A 27,924-nucleotide genomic window follows, 5' to 3' on the forward strand; every position below is an offset into this window, starting at 1 on the left:
TTTCCCAGTTGGAGAGGTGAACGGGCTCTCCCCGGTGTGACCTCGCTCGTGTTTCATCAGGTTGGATGAGGTTCTAAAGCTCTTTGTGCAGTGAGAGCAGCTGAACGATCTCTCCTCAGAGTGAATGCGCTGGTGGGACATCAGTAACTGAGAGCTTTTGAAACTCCTCCTGCAGTCAGAGCATTTAAAGAGCCTGCTCTTGGTGTGAGTGACATAGTGTTTCAGCAGGCTGGATAACTGAGTGAATCCCTTATCACACACTGTGCAGATGAACGGCTTCTCCCTGGTGTGAACTCGCTGGTGTGCCTGCAGGTTGGATAACTGAGAGAATCCCTTATCACACAAAGTGCAGATGAATGGCCTCTCCCCAGTGTGAACGCGCTGGTGGTTCTGCAGGTGGGGTATCCGAGTGAATCCCTTCCCACACACAGTGCAGGTGAATGGCCTCTCCCCGGTGTGAATTCTCTGGTGTCTCTGCAGGTGGGATAACCGAGTGAATCCCTTCCCACAGTCCGAGCAGGTGAATGGCCTCTCTCCAGTGTGAACTCGTTCGTGAATCCGCAAATTGCCAATGTCAGTGAATCCCTTTTCACACTGAGAGCAGGTGAAAGGCTTCTCTCCAGTGTGACTACGGTGATGCCTTTCCAGCTCGCACGGGGATGTGAATCCCTTCCCACAATCCTCACATTTCCATGGTTTCTCCATGGTCCAGGAGATCTTGCGTCTCACCACGTTGGATGATCAGTTGAAGCCTCGTCCACACACAGAACACCTATACAGTCTCTCCCTGCTGTGAATGGTGTAGCATTTTTTCAGACCGTGTAACTGGTTGAAGCTCTTTCCACAGTCAGTGCTCTGTAACAGTCTCACACGGGTGTGTGTGTCTCGGTGGCTTTTCCAGACACACTGATGTTTAAAATCTCTTGAAGCAGACAGAATAGACAAACAGCTCTCCTTCTATATTCAAAGGCCAATGATATTCAGTTCCCAAGAATTGAGTGACTCAGTCAGTTCTTGACGCGATGTTCAGTTTGAGATATCAGCTTCAAACTCCTCTCATTTTAACTTCCTGCAAGAAGATTTTACAAAAATCATCACTGTCAGTAGAGGATAGAAATTCATAACAAACAATTCTAGTTTCTAGCGAACATTCTTTTTCTCTCTCCCTCAAATACTCTAAATCTTCATCCCACACACTCTCCCTCCATTCTCACTCTGCTGTATCTAATATTCACCCTCCCAATTCTCCTGAAAGTGTAGATTGCTGCTGCTCAACAAATCTAAACTCATTGCAACCTGTACAAGAGTAGAGACTCTCCATCTAAGTATATTTACTGATTAGAGATGGGGTTATTCGGAGGAAGAATTTTATTTAGTCATGGAATTGTGAATTGCGCTTTCACATAGCCGTCCGTCAGTCCAGAAGTAAAACACTCGAACACGTTGGTAACGAATATTCGTTTATTCACGGCTGGGACAAATCTCTAAGTAGTCGGGGAACCACCTTCGAGAAGTGCCAAAGTCCCAGAGTACGGACTGTCCCTTTATACAAACACAGCTTAGAGGTGGTCCCCTTAAATTCCTTGATACACCAATGATTTGGCAAGGATCCAGAACATGTACTTATATGGAATTATTATCCTCGAGGTAGGCTGGTGACTATGACATAATCATTACACGGTTCACTAATACTGCTGCGGCTAACGGTTTTCTTATCCTATCCGTCCATCAGGTCCAACTTCCTTATCTCCTTCCCTCTCGTGCTCCTGAGTCAGCTCTTTCACATTCCAATGTCCATTGTCTCAGTTGACAAGGTTTTACACACTCATCTTTGCTGTCTCTGCACTAACAAATACAGAGTTCTGTTCTCATTTTACTTGATGATCACAGATATATTTCAGAACCTTAATATTACATACAGACAGCAAGGTTAAAACAAGATAATAAATGTAATCCACTTCCACAGAATGGTCATGAGCAGGAACCCACTGCCCACAAGGGTTGTGGAAGTCGAGATGATCAATAATTCAAAATAATATAGGATGGGCACTTGCGGAAAATAGGTTTTCAGGGGAACAGGGATATTGAGGGGGAAATGGGACTGACTGGATTGCTGTACAGAGTCAGCATTGACTTGAGTTCCCAAATGGATTCTGTCAGTGCTGCAATAACTGTATGACTGGAAATATATAATGTAGGTACAGTGCTATATTACAAAACTAGAACTAATAATAAATATATTTTATTCCAGAACCATCAATAATATATCTAATACATTCCATACAACAACATTAGACATATCTCTGCCCGATATTAATTTTTTTACAAATTCATTTACGGGATGTTGGATTCGCTGCTTCGGCCAGCATTCATTGCCCATCCCTAGTTGCCCTTCAGAAGGTAGTTGTGAACCACTGCAGTCCTTGAGGTGTAGGTACATCCCTGTGCTATTAGGGAGGGTGTTCATGGATGTTGGTCCAGCGACAGTGGAGGAACGGCAAGATTTTCCAATTCAGGGTGGCGAGTGACTTGGAGGGGATCCTCCAGGTGATGGGGTTCCCAGGTATCTGCTGCTCTTGTCCTTTTAGATGGCAGTGGTCGTGGGTTTGGAAGGTACTGTCTATGGAACCTTGGTGAGTTACTGCAGTGCAGCTTGTAGATGGTACACATGGCTGCCACTGTTCGTCGGTGGTGGAAGGTTTGAATGTTTGTGGAAGGTGGAGCAATCAAGCAGACTACTTAGTCCTGAATTGTGTTGAGCTTCTTGAGTGTTGTTGGAGCTGCACTCATCCAGGAAAGCAGAGAATATTCCACTCCACTCCTGACTTGTGCCTTGTAGATGATGGATAGGCTTGGGGAGGTCAGGAGGTGTGTTACTCGCCATAGGATTCCTAGTCTTTGACCCAGCCACCGTATTAATATGGCTTGTCCAGTTCAGTTTCTGTCAATGGTAACCCCCAGGATGTTGGTTGTGGGGGATTCAGCTATGGAAATGCCACTAGGGGCAGCAGGGTAGCATGGTGGTTAGCATAAATGCTTCACAGCTCCAGGGTCCCAGGTTCGATTCCGGGCTGGGTCACTGTCTGTGTGGAGTCTGCACGTCCTCCCCCTGTGTGCGTGGGTTTCCTCCGGGTGCTCCGGTTTCCTCCCACAGTCCAAAGATGTGCGGGTTAGGTGGATTGGCCATGCTAAATTGCCCGTATTGTCCGAATAAAAGTAAGGTTGTTGGGTTACGGGTATAGGGTGGATACGTGGGTTTGAGTAGGGTGATCATGGCTCGGCACAACATTGAGGGCCGAAGGGCCTGTTCTGTGCTGTACTGTTCTATGTTCTATGAATTTCAAGGTGCGCTGGTTACAGCCTCTCTTGTAAGAGATGGTCATTGGCTGGCAGTTGTGTCACGCAAATGTAACTTGCCACTTATTAGGCCAAGTCTGGATATTGTCCAGGTCTTGCTGCATTTGGACATGGACTGCTTCATTATCTGAGGAGTTGAGAATGGTGCTGAACATTGTGCAGTCATCCATAAACATCACCACTTCTCACCTTTTGATAGAAGGGAGGTTATTAATGAAGCAGCAGAAGATGGTTGGGTCGAGGAATCTGCCCTGAGGAACTCCTGCAGTGATGTCCTGGAGCTGAGATGATTGACTTCCATCGCCACAACCATCTTCCTTTGTGCCAGGTCTGACTCCAACCAGTGGAGAGTTATCCCCTGATTCCCATTGACTCCAGTTTAGCTCGGGCTCCTTGATGCCAGACTCATTTGAATGCTGCCTTTATGTCAAGGACAGTCACTCTCAACTCACCTCTGGCATTCAGCTCTTTCGTCCATGTTTGAACCAAGGCCGTAATAAGGTCCGGGGCTGAGTGACCCTGGTGGAACCCAAACTCAGCGTCTGCGAACAGGTTATTGCTCAGTAAAGTGCTGTTTGATTGCACTGTTGATGACTCCTTCCACCACTTCTGCTGTTGATGGAAATAGACTGATAGGGAAGTAATTGGCTGGGTTAAATATGTCCTGTTTACTGTCCCCTTAAATGTCAGCCATCTCCTGGGGAAAGCAGCCCTTTGTGAACATTAGGAAAGAGACCATCCTTTTAGCCAGACAAATAAATGTGTCAAGTTGAGGGAGCAAAGGATGTAATGGGCACCATGGTAGCATAGTGGTGAGAACAATCGCTTCACAGCTCCAGGGTCCCAGGTTCAATTCCCAGCTTGGGTCACTGTCTGTGCAGAGTCTGCACGTTCTCCTCATATGCGTTTGGGTTTCCGCCGGGTGCTCTGATTTCCTCCCACAGTCCAAAGGTGTGCAGGTTAGGTGGATTGGACATGCAAAAATTGCCCTTAGTGTTGGGTGGGGTTACTGGGTTATAGGGATAGGGTGGAGATATAAGCCTGGGCAGGGTGCTCTTTCCAAGAATCGGTGCAAACTCGATGGGCCGAATGGCCTACTTCTGTACTGTAAATGTTATGATTCTGTGTCAATGTCCTTAAGAGAGACCTGGGCGAAGCTTTCCAAAGTCTGCACCCTCCCTGGATTCACGTCCTTTCTCTTCAGTTGCTGCAAGTGACCAATTGAAGGTGAGAATGAGAAAAGAAATGGAAAGGGGGAGAAAAGAAAGTGTTTTACTCACAGATGTTGGTTTCAGTCTGTGTGCCGCTCAAGCTCACTCAGGGTTGGGGGAACAACAGCTTTGCTCGGCAAGAACCCCCATGGCCTGCTTCCGCATTGAGAATATGGGGAGCTCTGATTGGCGGAGAAACATGAGTCCTTTAGGTCCTCCAATCTTCCTATTGGTCACACCTCAGCAGTCAGGTCAGCGGAAGTGAGCTCCCCTCTGCACATGCGCCCCTGTCCCTCAGATATGCGCACTCCCGGGCCAGAGGAGAGGGAATCATTGATCGATGGAGCAGCCAGCCGGTTGCCTCGAAACCGTCTCGAGGATGCGTTTGGGGAGGGGAAACAAAGGGTGGGGGCGGGGCTCACGTGTCCACGCGCTGGGCTTCAACGTAATGACGTCACTGCGGAGTGGCTTTATTCCTATTGTGGAGATGCCGGCGTTGGACTGGGGTGAGCACAGTAAGAAGTCTTACAACACCAGGTTAAAGTCCAACAGGTTTGTTTCAAACACGAGCTTTCGGAGCACGGCTCCTTCTGCCATCTCCTGGGGATTTCACCTGAAGAAGGAGCCGTGCTCCGAAAGCTCGTGTTTGAAACAAACCTGTTGGACTTTAACCTGGTGTTGTAAGACTTCTTACTTTATTCCTATTGGTTGATTTAGAGGACGAGCTCCTTTGTGATGTCACAATGTGGAGGTTGGAGAATGAGTTTCAGACTAAAACTTCCTCCTGTGGGCAACATCTGGGAGCAAATCAATGCCTTTCAGAAGGTCATAAGATATAGGAGCAGGATTAGGCCATTTGGACCATTGAGTCTGCTCTGCCATTCGATCATGGCTGATCTCATCCTGGCCTCAACCCACCGTCCTGAGATTTCTCCAGGAGAATTGAGTGACAAATTCAGCGATGTTACCATGGAGTGTGATTTTTGATTGTGCTCAAAGTAAAAGGGAAACGTTCTATTTATAGTTTAAGGGATACATTCCCTATAAAAATTGTGTTTAGGCAGACGGGCAGCACGGTAGCATGGTGGTTAGCATAAATGCTTCACAGCTCCAGGGTCCCAGGTTCGGTTCCCGGCTGGGTCACTGTCTGTGTGGAGTCTGCACGTCCTCCCCGTGTGTGCGTGGGTTTCCGCCGGGTGCTCTGGTTTCCTCCCACAGTCCAAGGATGTGTGGGTTAGGTGGATTGACCATGCTAAATTGCCCGTCGTGTCCTAAAAAGTAAGGTTAAGGAGTGGGGGGTTGTTGGGTTACGGGTATAGGGTGGATACATGGGTTTGAGTAGGGTGATCATTGCTCGGCACAACATCGAGGGCCGAAGGGCCTGTTCTGTGCTGTACTGTTCTATGTTGTTTGTATGTTGCAGGAAAAGTCATAAAACTTGACGTTTTTGTCTTATGACTTTAATTTGTTCACTGGGTTTACAATTTATTTTTTTAAATTATTGATCTTGACAGAGATCTTGCACAGTTGGTTTAGAGCCCCACGTTTCAACTTCCCATTTAAGCCTCAGGCAACTTGCTGTCTTTCTGTTTCTCATGTCAGTGACAGCCCAGTAACTGAGCTGAGGGCTGGAGATGCTGTGACCCCTTGTCGGAGCTGAAATCAGTAGAAAGAAGAACCATAGTTTCTTTATAGAAAATATTTTATTCAGGTATTTATAATTGTAATTTTAACCATCAGGTATCAAAAGGAACAAAACAACACACCCATCCAGTAACAAACCCCAGCCAACATGGCTTACACAAACAGGACCTCCTTCCCCAGCCCTCCCTTTCCACTGGTGTTCGTAACCTTACTCAAAACCCCATGCCCCCCACCCCTGCCACAGCTTAATTTTTCTTGAAGAAGTCAATGAGCGGCAAACCCCTGTAACGATCCCCTCAAGGTGAACTTGATTTTCTCAAGTCTGAGAAACCCCGTCATGTCACTAACCCATAACCCCAACTTCGGGCGTCCCGAGTCCCTCCATCCCAGTAGGATCCATCTCTGGGTCACCAGAGAGGCAAAGGCCAGAACATCGGCCTCTCCCATGCCCTGGGCTCCCAGATCTTCTGACACATCAAAGATGGGCAGCAGGGTAGCATGGTGGTTAGCATAAATGCTTCACAGCTCCAGGGTCCCAGGTTCGATTCCCGGCTGGGTCACTGTCTGTGTGGAGTCTGCACGTCCTCCCCCTGTGTGCGTGGGTTTCCTCCGGGTGCTCCGGTTTCCTCCCACAGTCCAAAGATGTGCGGGTTAGGTGGATTGGCCATGCTAAATTGCCCGTAGTGTCCTAATAAAAGTAAGGTTAAGGGGGGGGTTGTTGGGTTACGGGTATAGGGTGGATACGTGGGTTTGAGTAGGGTGATCATGGCTCGGCACAACATTGAGGGCCGAAGGGCCTGTTCTGTGCTGTACTGTTCTATGTTCTATTGCCACCTCTGGACTTGGTACCACCTTCGCCTTTAATACTTCTGACATATAGTCAGCAAACCCCTGCCCCAGTACTCGTTGGGGGGTGGGAGACCTTCAGCAGGGGTGGGTCGCCATGGGGTGGGGTGGGGGAGGCTCTGGGGGTGGCAACCACTTGGGCACCACCATGCCAACCCCTGGAACATGTGTTCCAGTTCCGGGGTCAACCCTTGTCCCTGCCCGTCTGCCCCAATGACCACCCGTAACCCCCACCGACTGCTGACGCCTCGGTCTGTGTGGCTGAAGGCTATTGCTGATAGAGAATTGGCAATTGTGAGCCCTTAAAGTGAGCCCTTCACAGATTCCAAGTGGATTCCCATGGGTGGGCAGGCCTTGAAGCATGTGGGAGTCATTGCCGAGTATTGCAATCAAACCTTGATGCCCGGACACTGTGCCTGAACACTGCGGGAAGCAAGAGCTTACACGCAGTATCCGCACACCCAGGGGATGGGACAGAGCCTCAGTGTAGAAGTCAAAGGAGGGAAACATCGGCACGCCAGAGCAACTGGGAGGATCCTCCTTTCGTTTAACCCGATGGGCTGGCCCTACTTGCCTAGTGAGAGGAGGTCTCTTATTGCCGAATTGCTGTTTAGTGTTTTGATGTTTTCTATCCCAAATCTCACATTCCCATTTTAAAGTTTCCCAATTTTTTACTTTACCATTCACACACTCATTAATCCCTTTTCTGCGGGCGTTATCCCTCCCACTCATCAAGAGTGATTGCTCGTGGCGTTTAGTGCACTGTTTTTTCCATTCTGAAATTAAAGCTTTCCATTTGAAGGCCGCGTTTTATTTCCCAAATCGCTTTTTCTGCAGCAATGCAGTTGTCAAAGTTCCAAGTTCCATGTGTCACCTAGTGGCCAGATACCGTTATCTAATTTATTGTGTAAAGCAGCTGATAATCTACGAAAATTATGTTCTTGAGAAGGGGTTTCTGAACACATAAAGAACAGAGGAGAATTGCCCCCAGTCTTGTCTAAAGTTTGTCCCATAACGTCAGTATACTGTGCCCCCGGCAAAAAATGTGAAAACAGTTCCCAGTACCAGAATTAAATCACAGGGTCCCTGACCCCAACTTAATCACAGGGTCCCTGACCCAAACTTAATCACAGGGTCCCAGACCCCAACTTAATCACAGGGTCCCAGACCCCAACTTAATCACAGGGTCCCAGACCCCAACTTAATCACAGGGTCCCTGACCCAAACTTAATCACAGGGTCCCTGACCCAAACTTAATCACAGGGTCCCTGACCCAAACTTAATCACAGGGTCCCTGACCCAAACTTAATCACAGGGTCCCTGACCCCAACTTAATCACAGGGTCCCTGAGCCAAACTTAATCACAGGGTCCCTGACCCAAACTTAATCACAGGGTCCCTGGCCCAAACTTAATCACAGGGTCCCTGAGCCAAACTTAATCACAGGGTCCCTGACCCAAACTTAATCACAGGGTCCCTGGCCCAAACTTAATCACAGGGTCCCTGAGCCAAACTTAATCACAGGGTCCCTGACCCAAACTTAATCACAGGGTCCCTGACCCAAACTTAATCACAGGGTCCCTGACCCAAACTTAAACCTGTATAAACCTGATCCTGATTGAAAACGAGATCAAGAGGCCCCTGACCTAAGGTTAACCACAATCGGGTCCCTGACCCTAAACGCTCTATTCACAGTTAAATTTAGATTCGAGAACCGTCACCTGTTAGTTTCCTCCGTCAGGGTTGAGGGGACGCACCACAGATCCGAGAGAGAGAGAGAGACCAAGGTGAATCTTACCTTGTGCCGGCGTCCGTCTCTTCCCTCCGGGTCGTGGCTCGATCACTTCTTCAGTCCCCCACGGAATTCACTCAGAGTATTGGTTTTTGCTTCGCAGCGCCAAATGTAGAAGTCAATATTTTTCACGCTTCTGGACTGTGGTAGAAAGATTCAACAACGCTCGTTATGGAAAAATAACCAGACTTTATTTACGAAAGACTGCATGCAATAATGGCTGAAAGTTGAGGTCGGGGAGCAGTTACTACCACTGCTGATTCCTACTCAAGTCCATGCTTTCACAGAAAATTAGCTCAGTATTTATACATTGTCAGAATCAGGATTATGTGACTGCAGCTTAGTCAGGAATTCGATCAGAAGTACAAACATAAGCAATATCATAAAACAGGTGTCACCTTGCTGCCCTTTCAGGACTCTGTCTGATCACTCATACCATTATTTTGTCCTTTGATGGAATATTAAAAGGTTGAAGGAGACTTGTTCCCTCCTGACCTTATCTTGTCATATTTAGACTGCCTTGGGTTATGACGAGTTAGCCTCATCAGAATTTGCGGAGCTCAGGCATTTTGGAACAGCTTGACCTTCTCTGATCTTATTCAGGCTTTTCGTAATGCGAAGTCAGCTTTTCTTACATTGTACCAAGTAATTGACCAGTTTTCCCATCATGCCATTACTTATTTTGTACAACATAACAGCCAGAGGATGGGTGGGTGCCATGTCAGGTGGTGGGGGGGGGGGTTCCCCTGGAGAGATGGGCAAAGGGACCGGGGGGTCAGCCCGCATTGCAGAAGAAAGTGACAGAGGCAGCATAATGTTTGTGCAGAGAGGTATTTATTGTGTTGTACACTACCCCCTCCTGGTGGTGTGGTTCCCCCGCCCCACACCCAGTGCCCTCAGTGATCCTCAATGTGCCTGGCCCTCCTCGCTCTAACACTATGTCTCGCTGTGACCGACGTCGACGAAGTTGCACAGGCGTGACTGACGCTCATTCTGTCTGAAACTGTGCACCAGGGAATGAACGCAGGCCGACCATTTTGGTTGAAGCCACACTCACGTGACTGACGGATTTGAAGCCGCGGAGGTGGGCCAACGCTCACTCGAGCGTCTGGTTGAGGCTGCACAGGTTTGATGGACGTTGGTGAAGCCATGCAGGTGGGCCAACGCTCACTCGAGTGTCTAGTTGAAGCCACATAGTTCACTGCATTTTCTTTCCCTTTGTCTATTTGTTATATTTCTCCCTCCATCGTGTCAGAAAATAAATAAATAAATAATGCCGAAAACAAAAAGGGAATGTTCCGGGTTCTGATTGAGGAGCCGTGAGCTCCATCACAGGGTTCATAGCGGAACATCAATCTCAGTTAATGCAGAAAGATGGTTGGGACCCACACCTTACGGCTGGGGAACAGGAAAGCTGGTGGATGGGTCAGAAGAAGGATAGAGAACAAAAGGGGTAATAATTATGAGCAGCCTATATTTAGTGAATAATTAGACAAAGGAATGAGACAATCCAGCCCAGCTGGTGGCTGCAGTTTGCAGCAACACAGTTGGGCAGATAGGGTGGGGCCGCCCCAGTGGATAAAACACAATCACCAACCGCCCTTGGGCTGAGGATACTGAGCCTCATCTCCCTGTGTCCAGAACCAATAGATATTGGGAATTGAAGGAAAAGGAGAGACATTTAGTAAACCCACAGAGTAAGACAAATCCTGGAGGAACACAAATTTGCTGAGGAATGTCAACGGTGTCACTTTACCTGCCTGAAGACACAGAAAACTGAGCGATAAAATGAAACAATTCAGCTGGACAGCTGGAAATGAAATACAGGCTTGTGTCTCACAGGAAAACTCCGTCTGTGAAAAAGCATTTTTGCAAACTTTAAGCCAAGGTCATTCAAAGCAAGTTGATAAGGACAAGTACAGCTCCTCCTGCGATTACCAAGGGGGAGGCTGCCCTAAACATTCAGTCACATATCCTCCCCTCCCTTGTACTGGTGAGTTAGCAACAGTTATAGTTAAAAATGTAACAAATGAATTTACTGTTCCATTTGAGATGCTAATAAGAGTTCTTTTAATTGTGTTTAGTTCTAAAAAAATGTTTACAAATTATTTGGATAGGAAACTAAACTTCATCTAATGTGAAACTCTGATTTAAAAAAAATTCAAACTGCTAGGATTCAAGAGATCCTGCTTACTTTCAAACCTTGAAAGTAAGCAGCCCACGTTTAAGTCAGTCTGTTCCAAAACAAAGATAAGACGAGTTTGGCAGCAATCCAATTTTAACTCCCCAGTACATTTGGGTGATAAAACATGTTGAGAGTCAGTTAACAACTCATTTCACAAAATATCGCTTGTAACTTTGGTTAAGTAGCAAATATTGGAAATTGAAGGGGAAAAGGATAGACAACAGACATGAAATTGAAGCAAATTGAACAAAAGATGTTGTAAATTGCGAAAGGGGACACACATTGCGTACCAAGTCTCCTTGTCCCTTTAGGTTCTGTCGGAAAATTAACCATTTCAGCGGACAGCAGATTTGTTTTAAATCTCTCACAAAACAGTGTGTCTGTGATTCTGTAGATGTCAATGTTAATTTAAATAAGGTTTAATTGTGGATTTGTGGGAATTCAACAAGACCAGTTAAATGTGGAAATTTTAAGTGTAATTCAGGGCAATTTGTAATCAGTGTAAGAAATATATCATGTTTGTCACTCTCCCCCCCCCCCCCCCCCCCCCCAAGATAAGGACAAGCATTTTTGTAATTTCTTCATTTTTGAACAAAATGTAACAATCTGTTTCCCACAATCTAAATCCCACCCAGTCACCGGTGAGGTTAAGATAATTAGGAAAGGACAACAAAGAATAGAGAGAAAATGAGCACAAATCCTTTCCTGTATGAATGATTCCTGGTCTGTAAGTGCTGTTTGTGTGACCTGTTAACTCCCTATCGTCTGGTCTCGTATGTCATCTCAGTTTTACTCCTTGCCTGTTTAATATGTGTCCCATATTTCTAGGGAATTATGAAAAGTGATAACGGTGTGTATCTAAATTTGTAGTGAGGGATTGTGAGTTTGCAGTGTATGTGGCAGACTATGTGGCATAGTCTTTGAGATCCTCGAGCGACAAGAGAACCAACTCTTTGAAATTTACAGCTGTGAAAATGTTTATTTTGTTTCCTTCATGTGAATGTTTATGTCTTTGTTTTATTATTGGTTTTGGCAAACCTAACCTTGAATTGTTTAAATGTTGCCTTGATAGGTGTCAATCGGGGAAATCAGAGGTAGGGCTACTAACTCATTAAAAGGGATACTTACTAGAGGAACAAGAAGCAATTTGAACGAGAGAGAGTTAACTCTTTCATTTAGGCTGAGACATGAATCCATTCCACCTCAAACACACTGGACCCCTGTGGTTTGTTTAGGAAGTGGATTTGACAGAATTAAAGACAACAGGTCAAAACCATTGCTGAGACCATTTTAAAATTGAAGAGGAAGTCAAACACTTAATTTAGCGGACTACCTTTGGAAAATAAAACATGTTTACGGAAAACAAGGAAAAAGTCTGGAAGATGTTTGAGTTCTGTTTTAAAGATAGTATTAAAACACTCCATCGGACTGTCAGAGCGGATTCCTTGAACTCAACTGGGTACAGACCAAGACATGACCCGGGTAATTTAAAACTTGGCCCCTCTATTAGGAAATCATGCAATCTCCATTAATAAATTAATTGGGATAGGGAAAAGATATTTTGGATGATGCAAATAAGAATGATATCCGTAGAACCTATGGATCGTGGGTGTTTGAACAGGTGTGAGAAAATCTCAGGCAAAATAGCGAGGGAATAGTCCCACTGTGGGTTACAAATGAACATCTATTTAATCCATCACGAAATGCCAACCATAGGTTGACTGGATGCCAGCTCAGGGGATTAACACATGCATATAGTATTGATGTTGAATGTATTATGAATAACAATATGTTAATGGGTACTGTTTTAGTGATACCCATTATAACCATGTTGTAAGGAACCTCTTTTGAATCCTTACTTGCCCCTCATTTTCCTTTTTAATTTCTGTCTTGTTGGCTGCTATGAAACTGCAGACTTTGATTTTAAACTGAAATCTCCCCGGTCTAATTGCTATTTGAACTTGCCCAAGAGAACTCCCCTTAGTGCAGTGTGCTATGTGGCATAGTCCGGTGATGTCATTTTGATGGACTTGGTTAGCAGCTAACCAATGCTTCTGAAATTCCGGGGCTCATTCAGTTTACAATTTTGATTGGTAGAGCACTTCTGAGGTTTCTGCGATGAAGAAGCACAGGCTCCATTTTAATTCAGTTCTGTTAAAACCCTGGAGTGATCAGGTCTGGACTCTCTCCTATCAGCTAAGGCTGGTGATTAAAACATTCTCCAGCCAAGCCTGTGAAAGTGACTTCTTATTGAAATGCTGCAAGCAGTCTCTCCAGCCAAGCCTGTGAAAGCTTAATCCTCTGTTTGAAAGGCTGGGAAAAGCCCAGTCTGATATTTCTGTCCTGAGAATCCTGAAAGGTCCTGAAGACCAGACCCTTCTCTCTCTCTTCATACCACAGCTAGAAACCCTGCACAAAGACCAGACAAGCAGTTGAAAGGCAGAGTGGATGGAGAACCTGCTGTAAGGGAGGGTGAATTGTGACGAGGATGCAGGGATCCTACAGCAAGATCTGGACAGGTTGGGTGTGTGGGCAAACCAATGGCAGATGCAGTATAATTTGGATAAGTGTGAGGTTATTCATTTTGGAACCAAAAACAGGAAGGCAGATTACTACCTGAATGGTTGTAAATTGGGAGAGGGAGTGTGCAGCGAGACCTGGGTGCCCTTGTGCACCATTCACTGACGGCAAGCATGCAGGTGCAGCAGGCGGTAAAGAAGGCTAATGGTATGTTGGCCTTCATTGCAAGAGGTTTCGAGTATAGAAGCAGGGATGTGTTGCTGCAATTGTACAGGGCCTTGGTGAGGCCACACTTGGAGTATTGTGTGCAGTTTTGCTCTCCTTCACTGAGGAAGGATGTTTTTGCTCTCGAGGGAGTGCAGTGAAGGTTTACCAGGCTGATTCCAGGGATGGCGGGACTGACATACGAGGAGAGATTGACTAGGTTGGGATTGTTCTCGCTGGAGTTCAGAAGAATGACTGGGTATCTCATAGAGACTTATAAAATTCTAACAGGACTAGACAGGGTAGATGCAGGGAAGATGTTACCAATGATGGGTGTGTCCAGAACCAGGGGTCACAGACTGAGGATTCAGGGTAAACCATTTCGGACAGAGATAAGGAGACATTTCTTCACACAAAGAGTGGTGAGCCTGTGATATTCATTACCACAGGAAATAGTTGATGCTAAAACTTTAAATATATTCAAGAGGCGGCTGGATATAGCACTTGGGGAGAATGGAATCAAAGGCTATGGGGAGAAAGCAGGATTAGGCTATTGAGTTGGATGATCAGCCATAATCGTGATGAATAGCGGAGCAGGTTTGAAGGGCCAAAAGGCCTCCTCCTGCTCCTATCTTCTATGTATCTAAACTCTCAGGTAGAGATTTCTAATATTATTTCAGTGATACTGAGAGTCAATCTGGTGAAGGCGACTCTCCAGAGGAATTCCTGCAAACCGTGAGGTCTCATTGAAGGCAGATTATAAAAGATCCAAACCAATCGGTGGTTTTCAACACCTTGCATTCCGAGATTGCTACCTACAAAGACCACCACCTCAGCAAAGATACTCATCTCTCATCCCCAGTTTAATGCCCGTTTTTTGAAGCCTTCCCTACCCCCACTGTGTGTCTGCCATGTGTGGGTGGAGGGTGGGACAGTGTTAGGGGAATAATTAGATTAGCAGACTGTTGTTCTATTATTACCATTACATGTTTATCTCTTCTTATAAATAAACCGTTTTTCATGTTTTACTTAAGATCTTGTGCCTGTAAGTCATTGATTGGAGCAGTCAAGGGTCAAAGATCTCAGGAAAATGCACAAACTATTGGTCAATTCACTTATGTTGGGACTCCGGGGTCTGTGGGGCTGGAATTGACCGTGCTCTCACCCAGGGTGTCGTAACAATGTCAACACTAATTATACAGAGTGGGGAATATTGGGGTCATTAGAGGAAGTCGTTATACCAGATACCTGATTAGCACTGTTGCTTCATAGCGCCAGGGTCCCAGGTTTGATTTCCAATGTGTCAGCCATACTGACTGATCTGGTTTGATTGGTATTCCTTCCCAACAAACCTAGCCTGGCTTCGCTCCCACTGTCCAGTAACTGCATCCACCCCAGTCACAGACTGCTGACCACTGCCGGATCAGGACTTCACATTGTGGGAGTGCAAGCAGACATTGTGTCGGCTGTTGAACAGCTTGACCACAGAGCAGCAGGTCACATACTGCTGATCGGTGGCGGGGGACAAGCTGAGCAGCATGCAGAGTGGAGCTCCGAGCTGGGGCCACCACTGTCAGCATCATGCGCCTACATGGACGTCCGTCAGTCTCAGTTCCCACCCATCACCCACACGCGGTCACCAGCACACAGCCCAGCCTCGCACCGCCCTTCAAACGCCGCAACCAGATGAGGACTGCCAGTGACGGCATTCTTAAAAGCCAGGCGCGGTTATTGGGGACTTCTTTCCCCTTTGGGAACGCTGCAACCAATCACTTTGCGACCCTCCCGACTCCTACCCATCGGACGTGCCCCTGAGTTTGAAAAACCCTGGCCTAGACCTTATGTATGCTTCCCTTTTTCTTCATGACTAGTCTCACAGTTTCCCCGGTCATCCATGATTCCCTAATCCTGCCATTCCTGTCCTTCATTTTCGCAGGGTCATGCCTGTCCTGCACTCTGATCAACTGGTCTTTAAAAGACTCCCATATATCAAATGCAGATTTACCCTCAAACAGCCGCTCCCAATCCACATTCTCCAGCTCTGGCCGAGTTCTGTTATAGTTAGCTTTCCCCCAATTTTGCGCCCTCACTCGAGGACCACTCTTGTTCTTATCCATGAGTATTCAAAAACTTATGTAATTATGATTACTGTTCCCAATATGTTCCCCGACTGATATTTTTTATCACCTGGCCGGGCTCATTCCTCAATACCAGATCCAGTAAGGTTCCCTGCTTGATTGGACTATCAACATACTGTTTCAAAAAACCCTTCCTGGACAGACCTTACAAATCGCTCTGCATCCAAATCCCTGGGAGTCCAAGTCAATATGGGGGAAATAAAATCACCCTCAACAACAATCCTGTTACTTTCACATCTTTCCAGAATCTGACTACATATCTGTTCCTCTGTATCCCGCTGGTTGTTGGGAGGCCGATAGTACAACCCCAACATTGTGATTGCATCCTTCCTGTTTGTGAGCTCAACCCATAATGCCTCACTGCAGAATCCCTCCAAGATATCCTCCTTCATCACACTGTGATATGTTACCTGACCTGAATGAAACTCCCCCACCCTTTCTGCTACCCCCTCTGTCTCGTCCAAACAAATCGATATCCCACAACGTTAAGCTGCCAGTCCTGTCCTTCCTTTAATCATGTCTTCTTAATTGCAAGAATATCATAATTCCCCACATTAATCCAGGCTCTAAATTCATCTGTCTTACCTGTTATACTTCTTGTGTTGAAGCAAACGCGCTCCAGACCCACCGAGTTCAGCGACCTCCCTCTGCCTGCTCTCCCTCTTTGCTACATTTGTCTTAGTCTCAAGCTCTTCCCCAGTCTCTATACTTGCCGACCTGCTGCTCCAGTTCCCACCCCCTTGCCATACTAGCCCCGAACCACATTAGCAAACCTCCCGGCCATGATATTGGTGCCCCTCCAGTTTAGGTGAGACCAGTCCTTCTCGTCCAGGTCTTTCCTTCCCTGAAAGATATCCCAACAATCCACTTATCTGAAGCCCTTCCCCCTCCATGAGCTCTTTAGCCATGTGTTCAACTGTAGTATCTTTTTGTTTCTAGCCTCACTAGCACATGGATGGGGAGTAATCCTGAAATTACTACCCCAGAGGTCCTGCTTTTTAGCTTACTACCTAACTCCCTATAATGACTTTGTAGGACCTTGCTGCTCTTCCTGTCTGTCATTTGTACCAATGTGCACAATGGCATCTGTCTGTTTTCCCTCCTGTACCCACTCAGAGACATCCATGATGCTGGTACCACACCATCCTGGAGTCTGTTTTGTGACCACAGAAGCGCCTATCTGTGCCCCTGACTATCGAACCCCCAGTTAGTATTGCTGTATCATGCTTTGCCCTCCTCCTCTGCACAGCAGGGCCAGCAGTAGTGCCACCGCTTTGGCTATTGCTGATGCTGTCACCTGATGGGCCGTCCCCTCATCAGTATCCAAAAGGGCATACTTGTTAGAGAGGGGGGACAGCCAGGGGACTCCTAGATAGATAGAGAAATACAGCACAGAACAGGCCCTTCGGCCCACGATGTTGCGCCGAACTTTTGTCCTAGGTTAATAAAAGAATTTTGGACAATTTTCATGGCCAATCCACCCAACCTGCACATCTTTGGACTGTGGGAGGAAACCGGAGTACCCGGAGGAAACCCACGCAGTCACGGGGAGGATGTGCAGACTCCACACAGACAGTGACCCAAGTCGAAATCGAACTTGGGACCCTGGAGCTGTGAAGCAATTGTGCTATCCACAATGCTACTGTACTGCCCTTAAGAAGTTAACCTACACTCCATTATTCTACCCTAATCCATGTACCTATCCAATAGCCGCTTGACTGTCCCTAACGTTTCCGACTCAACTACTTCCACAGGCAGTGCATTCCATGCCCCCACTACTCTCTGGGTAAAGAACCTACCTCTGACATCCCCTCTATATCTTCCACCATTTATCTTAAATTTATGTCCCCTTGTAATGGTGTGTTCCACCCGGGGAAAAAGTCTCTGACTGTCTACTCCAGGGGTGGGCAAACTACGGCCCGCGGGCCGCATGCGGCCCGCCAAAGGTCTTTATGCGGCCCGCCAAAGGTCTTTATGCGGCCCACCAAGATCAAGTCATAAAACAAAAGAAAAGAAAATGTCTTTTTTTTTAATTAAAAAATTTTTTTTTTTTATATAAGGTTAAGGGGGGGGGGGGGGGGGGCTGTTGGGTTACTGGTATAGGGTGGATATGTTGACTTGAGTAGGGTGATCATTGCTCGGCACAACATCGAGGGCCGAAGGGCCTGTTCTGTGCTGTACTGTTCTATGTTCTATATGAGGCGCCCAGAATCATAACCGGGTGAAGCGCCATTTTTGAAAAGTAGAGAAAAAGAGGGCTAAAGGCAGGATGCCGCCGGGGGAAGCGCTGAGGTATATGCCGCACGCTAATTGGTTACAACCGGGACTATTAATTAATATACTATGCGGCCGGGCGGCACGGTGGCACAGTGGTTAGCATTGCTGCCTACGGCGCTGAGGACCCGGGTTCGAATCCCGGCCCTGGGTCACTGTCTGTGAGGAGTTTGCACATTCTCCCCGTGTCTGCGTGGGTTTCACCCCCACAACCCAAAGATGTGCAGGGTAGGTGGATTGGCCATGCTAAATTGCCCCTTAATTGGAAAAAATGAATTGGATATTCTAAATTTATAAAAACAAAAAAAAAAAAAAAAAAAATATATACTATGCGGCCCTTTAAAATTCTGAATTTCTGAATGTGGCCCTTGCACGGAAAAGTTTGCCCACCCCTGGTCTACTCTATCTATTCCCCTAATCATCTTATAAACCTCTATCAGGTCGCCCCTCATCCTTCTCCGTTCTAATGAGTAAAGGCCTAGCACCCTCAACCTTTCCTTGTATGACCTACTTTCCATTCCAGACAACATCCTGGTAAATCTCCTTTGCACCTTTTCCAAAGCTTCCACATCCTTCCTAAAATGAGGTGACCAGAACTGCACACAGTACTCCAAATGTGGCCTGACCAAGGTTTTGTACAGCTGAATCATCACCTCATGGCTCTTAAATTCAATCCCTCTGCTAATGAACGCTAGCACACCATATGCCTTCTTCACAGCTCTATCCACTTGAGTGGCAACTTTCAAAGATCTATGAACATAGACCGTACTGACTGTCTGGTCTGCACTGACTGTCTGCCCTGTCTAGCGGCCGCCCATCTATCTTCCTGTACCTTGTGTGTGACCACGTCTCTATAACTTCTACTTCTATCTATGACGCTTCCCGCCATTTGGTTGCTCCTTAGTACCTGCAGCTGCTGCTGAAGCCGATCCATTCGTTCAGTCAGCAAGTGCAGCTGGATACACTTCCCGCAGATGTAATTGTCAGGGATGTTGTCAGCATCCATGATAGATCACATCTCACAGGTGGAATGCCAAGCTCCACCAACTGTCATGACCAACCCTCTGCTAAATATTAAATTACTTTAATAGATTGAAAATATTCACGAGGACATACTCACCAATCAGCTGCCTTCTTAAATCCCCACTCAGAAGAGTGTCCCTCACAGGTCAGGTGCTCTCCTAAAAGACTGTCTCCCTATTGTTTTGGGTTTGAGGAGGAGGGAGGGATGGAAACACTACAGCAATGTTTGGGCCTATTCTGTTCTTTGACAGTGGGTCCTCCTCAATCCCCTTCCAAGTTGCTGTGACGGCACTGATTTCTCCCAGAATGCTTCAGTACCAGCCTCTGTTTGATGCTGCTCCTCCTGTTGAGTGCAAGGGTCCTTCTCCTCAATCACCAACTACACCTCCTCTGCATGGACCCCTGTGAACTTCTCATATACCCAGTTTCTATCCTTCGCAGATTGAAATTGATGTCAACACTAAATTTTGCTTTACGAACCAATTCAAAATCGTCATCCATATCTACGGCCTGTCCAGCCGTTTTAGCTCTGCTCTTCCACATGAGTTCTCACTACTACGGGAAGCGAATCTTTAAATTCCTCCAAAATAATTATTTCCCAAAGTGCCTCATCCGTTTGGTTTATTTTTAGTGCTCTTGTCCACCTCTCCATTTCTCTCAGTTTTTACAGCATTTCCAAATCTTTAATTTTTAATTGGATTTGAGCTCATTCTAATGGGTTAGACTGTGATACTGTAAGTTGAAATATTGAAGCATGGTTTGTATTATCTCTGCCTTCTTTGGCCCTTTTGGCAGGGTTAACTACAGTTCCTCTGCCAAACTCAAAACCTTTGCTTTCGATTTCCCTTTTAAATCTTCCTGAGTGATTTCCTCCACCCCCAGGAGACCTTTTAGCAACTGCAAGGACCATCTCCAGTCACTCCCTATTCAATATTTCAAACCGGGAAAGGAGGCAACACACCCACACTCTTTAAAATCAATAACCCCAAGCCAAGCAAGGAATTATACATAAGACTATCCCAGCCACGAGCCCCAATTTGTTTTGGACGCCGGGTCAGTTCTCACCAGTGGCTAAAATGTTGGACCAGAACCAGAACCTTTTTAAGTTTTAAAACAGTGAGCAAGTGATAATAAAATAAATGTGGCTTGGTTATTTTAGAAACTAACCTTATTAAAACAAAAACAAAATGAAAATTATATTTAAACTTTTAAACTTCAATCTTAACTTTAAAAGATTACATGTAGTTTCATAAACTTAATGCTTCTTATTAAAAGTTCTTGCTCTTGTTCAACTTGCACAAACGGGCAAAGGCGATACTTGCATTTAAAAAAACAATTTTTATTCTGTTATGATCATTCATTCATGACCCTTTACCAAAGGTGGCAACTTTCATAATAATAATAATCTTTATTAGTGTCACAAGTAGGCTTACATCAGCACTGCAATTAAGTTACTGTGAAAAACCTCTCTCCGTCTTTTTCCCAAACTTCTACCTGTAGCTGTTTAAAACAGCATTCCTTCTCTCTCTCTCTAACTCCACCCAACCCCTCAAACACAGGTTTTCTGGTGTTTCCACACTTGAACTTATTACTGTTATTTTGGCTGATTTGATGGCCCACTCCCATTTATACAAAAGAACAGAGTTATGCTATTGGTATGCAACAAACCTCCCATTGATGGACAAAGAGGCCATCAGACTCTGTAATGGGCCAATTGCTGGTCAGACTGGAATGTTCCAAAGAACAATGGATCTGGGGCATCCCACGAACGAGTTTAAGTCTGACTGCAACAATGTAGCTTTGCCAGGTGTGGGTCCATCCCTCTGACTCTGTGCAGGCAGGTTTTTTCCCCTCGGTCTGTTCCACCCCTAAATTGCCTGCTACATTGGGGTCTCATTTCTGAACCTAATTTCCTAATATCCACCTTGCGTGACAGATGAAAAAGCTCTCTAAACACAATAGTATCTCAGCTGGGATTGAAGCTAACCACCCCCCTCTCCCCCGTCCCTCAAAGATAACCTTTAAAATCTAACTGCAGCTGCCTTCCAGGCATAGAAACATTAAATGAAGCCTACCTAAAACTATACTAATGTTCATCCAAACAAAAAAGGTATTTTTGTCTCCAAACACTCCCAGTGTCAAAGAGCATCAGCCCACTGGGCACAAAAAGGGTCCGGCCAGTCCAGCAGAAAGAAACCCTCCGACCACCCACTTCACCCACTCTGAGAATGAACATGGTTCAGTTCTGGATGTGATTACCAACAGCAATAACAGCAGACATCACAACCCCTGTCATCACTTGTGAACTCGCTGGTGCCTCAGCAGATGGAATGACCGAGTGAATCCCTTCCCACACACGAAACAGGTGAATGGCTCTCCCCAGTATGAACTCTCTGGTGTCTCCTCAGTGTGGATGACGTTTTAAACCTCTTTGTGCAGTGAGAGCAGCTGAACGGTCTCTCCTCAGTGTGAATGCGCTGGTGGATCATCAGTACCTTCGAGCTTTTGAAATCCATCCCACAGTCAGAGCATTTAAAGGGTCTCTCATTGGTGTGAGTGACATTGTGGCTCAGCAGGGTCGATAAGTCACCAAATCCCTTCCCGCAGACGGTACAGGTGAATGGTCTCTCCCCAGTGTGAACCCGCTGGTGTCTCCGCAATGTGGATGACATTTTAAACCTCTTTGCGCAGTGAGAGCAGCTGAACGGTCTCTCCTCAGTGTGAATGCGCTGATGGGACAACAGATCCTCAGAAGCTTTGAAGCCACTCCCACAGTCAGAGCATTTAAAGGGTCTCTCCTTGGTGTGAGTGACTTTGTGTCTCAGCAGGGTCGATGAATAACCGAATCCCTTCCCACAGTCGGTGCAGGTGAATGGTCTCTCCCCAGTGTGAACTCGCTGGTGTCTCCGCAGTGTGGATGACCTTCTAAACCTCTTTGTGCAGTGAGAGCAGCTGAATGGTCTCTCCTCAGTGTGAATGTGCTGGTGGACCATTAGTACCTTAGAGCTTTTGAAATCCATCCCATAGTCAGAGCATTTAAAGGGTCTCTCATTGGTGTGAGTGACATTGTGTCTCACCAGACTGGATGATTGAATGAATCCCTTCCCACACACAGAGCAGATGAAAGGCCTCTCCCCCGTGTGAATTCGACAGTGTCTATGCAGGGCGGGTAAGTGTGCGAATCCCCTCCCACAGACAGAACACACGAACGGCCTCTCGCCTGTGTGAAATCGCTGGTGTGTCTGCAGACTATGTAACTGAGTAAATCCTTTCCCACACTCAGTGCAAGTGAATGGTTTCTCCCCAGTGTGAACTCGCTGGTGTCGCCGCAGGCTGGACAAATCACTGAATCCCTTTCTGCACTTCAAGCAGCTGAATGGCCTCTTCCCAGCGTGACTGCGTAGATGAGTTTTCAACTGTGATGAGTACCTAAATCCCTTCCCACAGTCCCCACAAGTCCACCGTTTCTCCATGGTGCGGGTGCCCTTTTGTCTCCAGATCAATCAGATGACGTCTTACACGTGTACGGTCTCTCCCCGCTGTGAATGGTGCAATGCTTTTTCAGGCTGTGTAACTGATTAGAGCTCTTTTCACAGTCAATGGAACACTCTCACTCGGGTGTGTGTGTATCTCGGTGCTTTTCCAGTCACACGGATGGTTGAAGCCTTCTGAAGCAGACAGAACACTTGTCCTTCTAGGTTCAAAAAAACAAGAATATTCTGCACCCTAGTGCCTGAGTAACGCAGTCAGATTTGGATGTGAATTTGGGTTTGAGATTTCTGTCTGTAAATCCTCGCCTTCTGATATCCTGTAAAAGGATATTACAAAAAGACATCACTGTCAGCATAGGTCGGAAATTAAGAACAGACAATTCAAGTTTGTATTCAACAACTGTTACTCTCTTTTCCCAAAAGCTCTAAATCTCCATCCCACACACTCTCCCTCCATTCTCACTCTGCTGCATCTAATATTCACCCTCCCAATTCTCCTGAAAGTGCTGATTCAGGCTGATTGACAGATCCATGCTCACTGCTTCTGGTCCACAACACAGAGACCTGAAAACCTTCATGCAGGCTGCCAGACAGACGTATGTCTATATTACTGGACTAAAAATGTGTGTAATATACAGGCAGGATTGCTGCAAGTCACCAATGACCCTCCAGAATGAGAAAAGTAATAGAAAGGGGGAAACATTGATTTCCTCCCAGAAGGGGTGGCACGGTAGCACAGTGGTTAGCCCTGTTGCTTCCCAGCGGCAGGATCCCTGGTTTGATTCCGGGCTTGGCGAGTCTCTGTGGAATTTGCACATTGTTCCAGTGTTGCATGGGTTTTCTCCGGGTGCTCTGGTTTCCTCCCACAGTCTAAAGATATGCAGGTTAAGTGGACTGGCCATTCTAAATTGCCCTTGATGTCCAAAAATGTTTGGTGGGATTACTGGGTTACGGGGATAGGGTGGAGGTGTGGGCTGAAGTGGAGTGCTCCTTCCAAGGGCCGGTGCAGACTCGATGGGCTGAATGGCCTCCTTCTGCACTGTAAATTCTCGGATTCGATGTTGTACAGAGGAGAAAGTTTCAATCTGGAGCTAATTGGGTAACGTCACAATGGAGCCCTGCCTGATGCAGCCAATAGCAATCACTCTACTCCGCGGTGACGTCTCCGAGTTCTCGTGCCCGGCACCCATCCGCTCACCCCCACCCGATTCCCCCGCACCTCCTCTAGACAAGGTTTCCAGGCAACCGGCTGACGGTTCCGGCCAGAGCGAGAAGCCTCTCTCTCCCTCCTCGGCCCGGAATTGCGCATGTCCAAGGAGAGGAAAGCTGCGCATGTGCAGGGGAGCTCACGCCCCGTTGACCTTACTGCTGAGGTGTTGCCCAATGAGAAGATTGGAGGACCGGAAGGACTCTGCTCTTCCGCCAATCAGAGCTCCCCATTGTCTCAATGCAGAAGCTGGACACGGAGGTTTGTGCTGAGCAAAGCTTTTGTTCCCCCAACCCTGAGTGAGCTTGAGCTGCACACAGACTGAACCTTCCTCCTGTCTCCAACATCTGTGAGTAAAACACTTTCTTTTCTCCTTTTTCCATTCATTGTCTCATTCTGACCTTCAATTGGTGACTTGCAGCAACTGAAGGGAAAAGAAGTGAATCCAGGGAGGGTGCAGACTCTGGAAAGGTTGGCCCAGGTCTCTCTCTCCCTGAAAGATATTAACATCCTTTGCTCGGTCAGAGATATGTCTAGTGTTGTTATATGGTATGTATTATAGATATTATTGATGGTTCTGTAACAAAATACATGTATTATAATTTCTAGTTTTGTAATATAGTACTGTACCTACATTACATATTTCCCCTCATTGCAACACTGACAGATTCAATTTGGGAACTCAAGTCAATGCTGACTGTCTGTACAGTCAGTCCTATTCCCCCTCTATATCCCTGTTCCCCTGAAAGTCTATTTTCTTCAATTTCATTTTCAATTATTGGTCATCTCGACTTCCACTACCCATGTGGGCAGCGAGTACCCGGTGATGACCACTCCATGACTGAATAAAATTCTTCCACAGAATCTCCCCATGCCTAATCAGTAAATGTACTTAGATGGAGAGTCTCTACCCTTGTACAGGTTGTAGTGAGTTTAGATTTGTTGATCAGCATCAATCAGTATCTTCATGAGAATTGGGAGGGAAAGGAAGTGAATACAGTCTGTATATTACATACATTTTCGTCCAGTGATATAAACATATGTCTGGCAGCCTGCCTGAAGATTTTCAGGTTTCCGTGTCCAGGACAGGAAGCAGTGAGCATGGATCTGTCAATCAGCCTGCATAAGCACCGTCAGGAGATTGAGGATGGTGAATATTAGATACAGCAGAGTGAGAATACAGGGAGAGTGTGTGGGATGGAGATTTAGAGTATTTGGGGGAAAGAGAGAGGAAAGAATGTTTGACAGAATTATCTGTTCTGAATTTCTATCCTGCACTGGCAGTGATGACTTTTGTAAACTTTTTTTGCAGGATGTTCGATCGGAAGGAGCTTGAGGCCGATATCTCAAACTAAACATCAAGTCAAGAACTGACTGAGTCACTTAATTCTTAGGAAATTAATATCATCGGCCATTGAATCTGGAACAAAAAATGTTTGCTTATTTTGTATGGTGCAAGAGATTTTAAACATCACTTCCAATCCACTGACCGTGGAAAGAACTTTAACCTGTTACACAGCCTGAAAAAATACTATACTATTCACAGCAGGTGTACACATGTTCTGTGTATGGACAAGGCTTCAACTGATTGTCGAACATGGAGAGACAGAAGATCACCCAGACCATGGACAAACCATGGAAATGTGGGGACTGTGGAAAGGGATTCACAGCCCCGTACGAACTGGAAAGGCATCAATGCAGTCACACTGGAGCGAGGCCATTCCTCTGCTCTGAATGTGGGAAAGGATTCACTCGGTTAGCCCACCTGCAGACACACCAGCAAATTCATACTGGGGAAAGGCCATTTACCTGCACTGTGTGTGGGAAGGGATTCAGTCAGTTACCCAACCTGCTTAGCCACAATGTCACTCACACCAATGAGAGACCCTTTAAATGCTCTGACTGTGGAAGTAGTTTCAAAAGCTCTCAGGTACTGATGATCCACCAGCGCATTCACACTGAGGAGAAGCCATTCAGCTGCTCTCACTGCATGAAGAGGTTTAGAACGTCATCCGACCTGATGAAACACCAGCGGGTTCACACCGGGGAGAGGCCATTTGCTTGCTCCGATTGTGGGAAAAGATTCGCCCGGTCATCCCACTTGCTGAAACACAACGTCACTCACACCAACGAGAGACCCTTTAAATGCTCTGACTGTGGGAGTGGGTTTAAAAGCTCTCAGGTATTGATGGAACATCAGCGCATTCACACGGAGGAGAGACCGTTCAGCTGCTCTCACTGCACAAAGAGGTTTCAAACATCATCCACATTACGGAGACACCAGCGGGTTCACACCGGGGAGAGTCGATTCACTTGCACTGATTGTGGGAAGAGATTCCGTGATTCATCCGCCCTGTTGACACATCATCGAGTCCACACTGGAAAGAAGCCATTCACCTGCTCTCACTGCGGGAAGGGATTCACTCAGTCATCCAACATGCTGAGACACCAAAGGGTTCACAAGTGATGACGGGTTAGATTCTGCTGTTATTCCTGCTGTTAATCACATCCAGGACTGAACCTGGAGTAGGTGGAGGGAATTGCTTCCTCGTCAACTCCTCCTGGTGCTCGGACATGGCGACCCTGGCGAACTACTGCTCCCCGGACCTGGAATACCCGACTGTGAAGTACCGTTCATACTACCTTCCACGGAGTTCGCTTCTGCCATCATCACAGCGGTCTACATCCCACCCCAGGCGGAAGTGAAGAAGACGCTTGATGAATTGTAACCGCTATAAATAACAATAAAGCAGAATACCCGGAGGCCTTGTTCATTGTGGCCGGGGACTTCAACCAGGCCAACCTCAAGAGTGTACAGCCAAAATTCCACCAACAGATCTCCTGTCCCAACAGGGGCCCCAACATCCTTGACCACTGCTACACAAATATCAAGGGTGCCTGATGATCCATCCCCAGACCACACTTCGGAAAATCAGACCACAAGATGGCGCTCCTTCTCCCAGCATATAAGCAGAAACTTAAATAGAGAATCCAGTTCAGAAGGTTGTGCAATGCTGGTCTGAGGCTACAGAAGAGCTCCTACGCGACTGCTTGGAGTCAGTGAACTGGTCCATATTCAACAACTCAGCAGCCAACCTAAACGAGTTTGCCAGCACCATCACAGACTTCATCAGCAAGTGTGGAGAAGATTGTGTGACAAAGAAGGTAGTATGTCCGTTACCCAACCAGAATCCATGGTTTAACCAGGAGATTCACTCTCTACTGAAGAGTCTGAAGCGTTCAAGACAGGCACCCCTGACCTATACAGGAAATCTCGGTATAACTTTATCTGCAAACCCAACAGGGATGCCAAGAGACAATACCAGACTAAACTATAACCACAGTCTAATGACATGGACTCCTACATCAGACTCCTATTCACTGACTACAGCTCTGCCTTCAAAACCATAATCCCAGCCAAGCTCATATCAAAGCTCCAAAACCTAGGACTTGGCTCCTCCCTCTGAAACTGGATCATTGACTTCCTGACACATAGACTGCAATCAGTAAGGATAAACAACGACGTCTCCTCCATGATAGTCCTCAATTTCCGGAGCCCCACAAGGCTGCGTACTTAGCCCCCTACTATATTCCCCATACACACATGACTGTGTAACAAAATATGGCTCCACCTCCATCTATGAGTTTGCTGATGACATGACTGTAGTGGGTCGGATCTCAAACAACGACGAGTCAGAGTCCAGGAGGGCGATAAAGAACCTAGTAGCATGGTGTGACGACACCAATCTCTCCCTCAATGGCAACAAAACTAAATAGCTTGTCATTTACTTCAGGAAACAAAATATCGTACACACCCCTGTCTGCATTAATGGTGCTGAGGTGGAGATGGTTGACAGCTTCAAATTCCTAGGTTCCAGGGGGCAGCAGGGTAGCATGGGGGGGGGGCAGCAGGGTAGCATGGGGGGGGGGCAGCAGAGTAGCATGGTGGTTAGCATAAATGCTTCACAGCTCCAGGGTCCCAGGTTCGATTCCCGGCTGGGTCACTGTCTGTGTGGAGTCTGCACGTCCTCCC

The 27,924-nt window shown here is 46.6% G+C and overlaps 1 protein-coding gene and 1 long non-coding RNA gene across 4 annotated transcripts; one reads left to right on the forward strand and one right to left on the reverse strand.

Annotated features, from left to right (window-relative positions):
• Positions 1 to 436: 436 nt before the first annotated feature.
• On the reverse strand, positions 437 to 11,244 carry LOC119952255. Of its 2 annotated transcripts, none has more exons than XR_005457794.1 (3): positions 10,606 to 11,244; positions 8,856 to 8,990; positions 437 to 1,069 (listed from the first exon to the last, which is right to left on the reverse strand). It is a non-coding gene; the product is annotated as an uncharacterized LOC119952255 (long non-coding RNA). The 2 variants fall into 2 exon arrangements; XR_005457795.1 differs by lacking the exon at positions 437 to 1,069 and adding an exon at positions 5,925 to 6,224.
• A 473-nt stretch (positions 11,245 to 11,717) lies between these two features.
• On the forward strand, positions 11,718 to 27,753 carry LOC119952195 (zinc finger protein 436-like). Of its 2 annotated transcripts, none has more exons than XM_038775815.1 (2): positions 11,718 to 11,761; positions 25,204 to 27,753. In XM_038775815.1, exon 2 carries the CDS (start codon positions 25,489 to 25,491, stop codon positions 26,356 to 26,358), a length of 870 nt encoding a protein of 289 aa, XP_038631743.1. In that variant the 5' UTR covers positions 11,718 to 11,761; positions 25,204 to 25,488; the 3' UTR covers positions 26,359 to 27,753. The 2 variants fall into 2 exon arrangements, with proteins under 2 accessions (XP_038631743.1, XP_038631742.1); XM_038775814.1 differs by lacking the exon at positions 11,718 to 11,761 and adding an exon at positions 24,132 to 24,240.
• The last annotated feature ends 171 nt before the right edge of the window (positions 27,754 to 27,924 follow it).

The sequence above is a fragment of the Scyliorhinus canicula genome, chromosome 17, assembly GCF_902713615.1.
Source record: "Scyliorhinus canicula chromosome 17, sScyCan1.1, whole genome shotgun sequence".
NCBI lineage: Eukaryota > Metazoa > Chordata > Chondrichthyes > Carcharhiniformes > Scyliorhinidae > Scyliorhinus > Scyliorhinus canicula.

What these genes read in the sequence shown, in the direction of transcription:
- LOC119952195 (XM_038775815.1), top strand. Translation starts at nt 25,489, where the DNA reads ATGGAGAGACAGAAGATCACCCAGACCATGGACAAACCATGGAAATGT.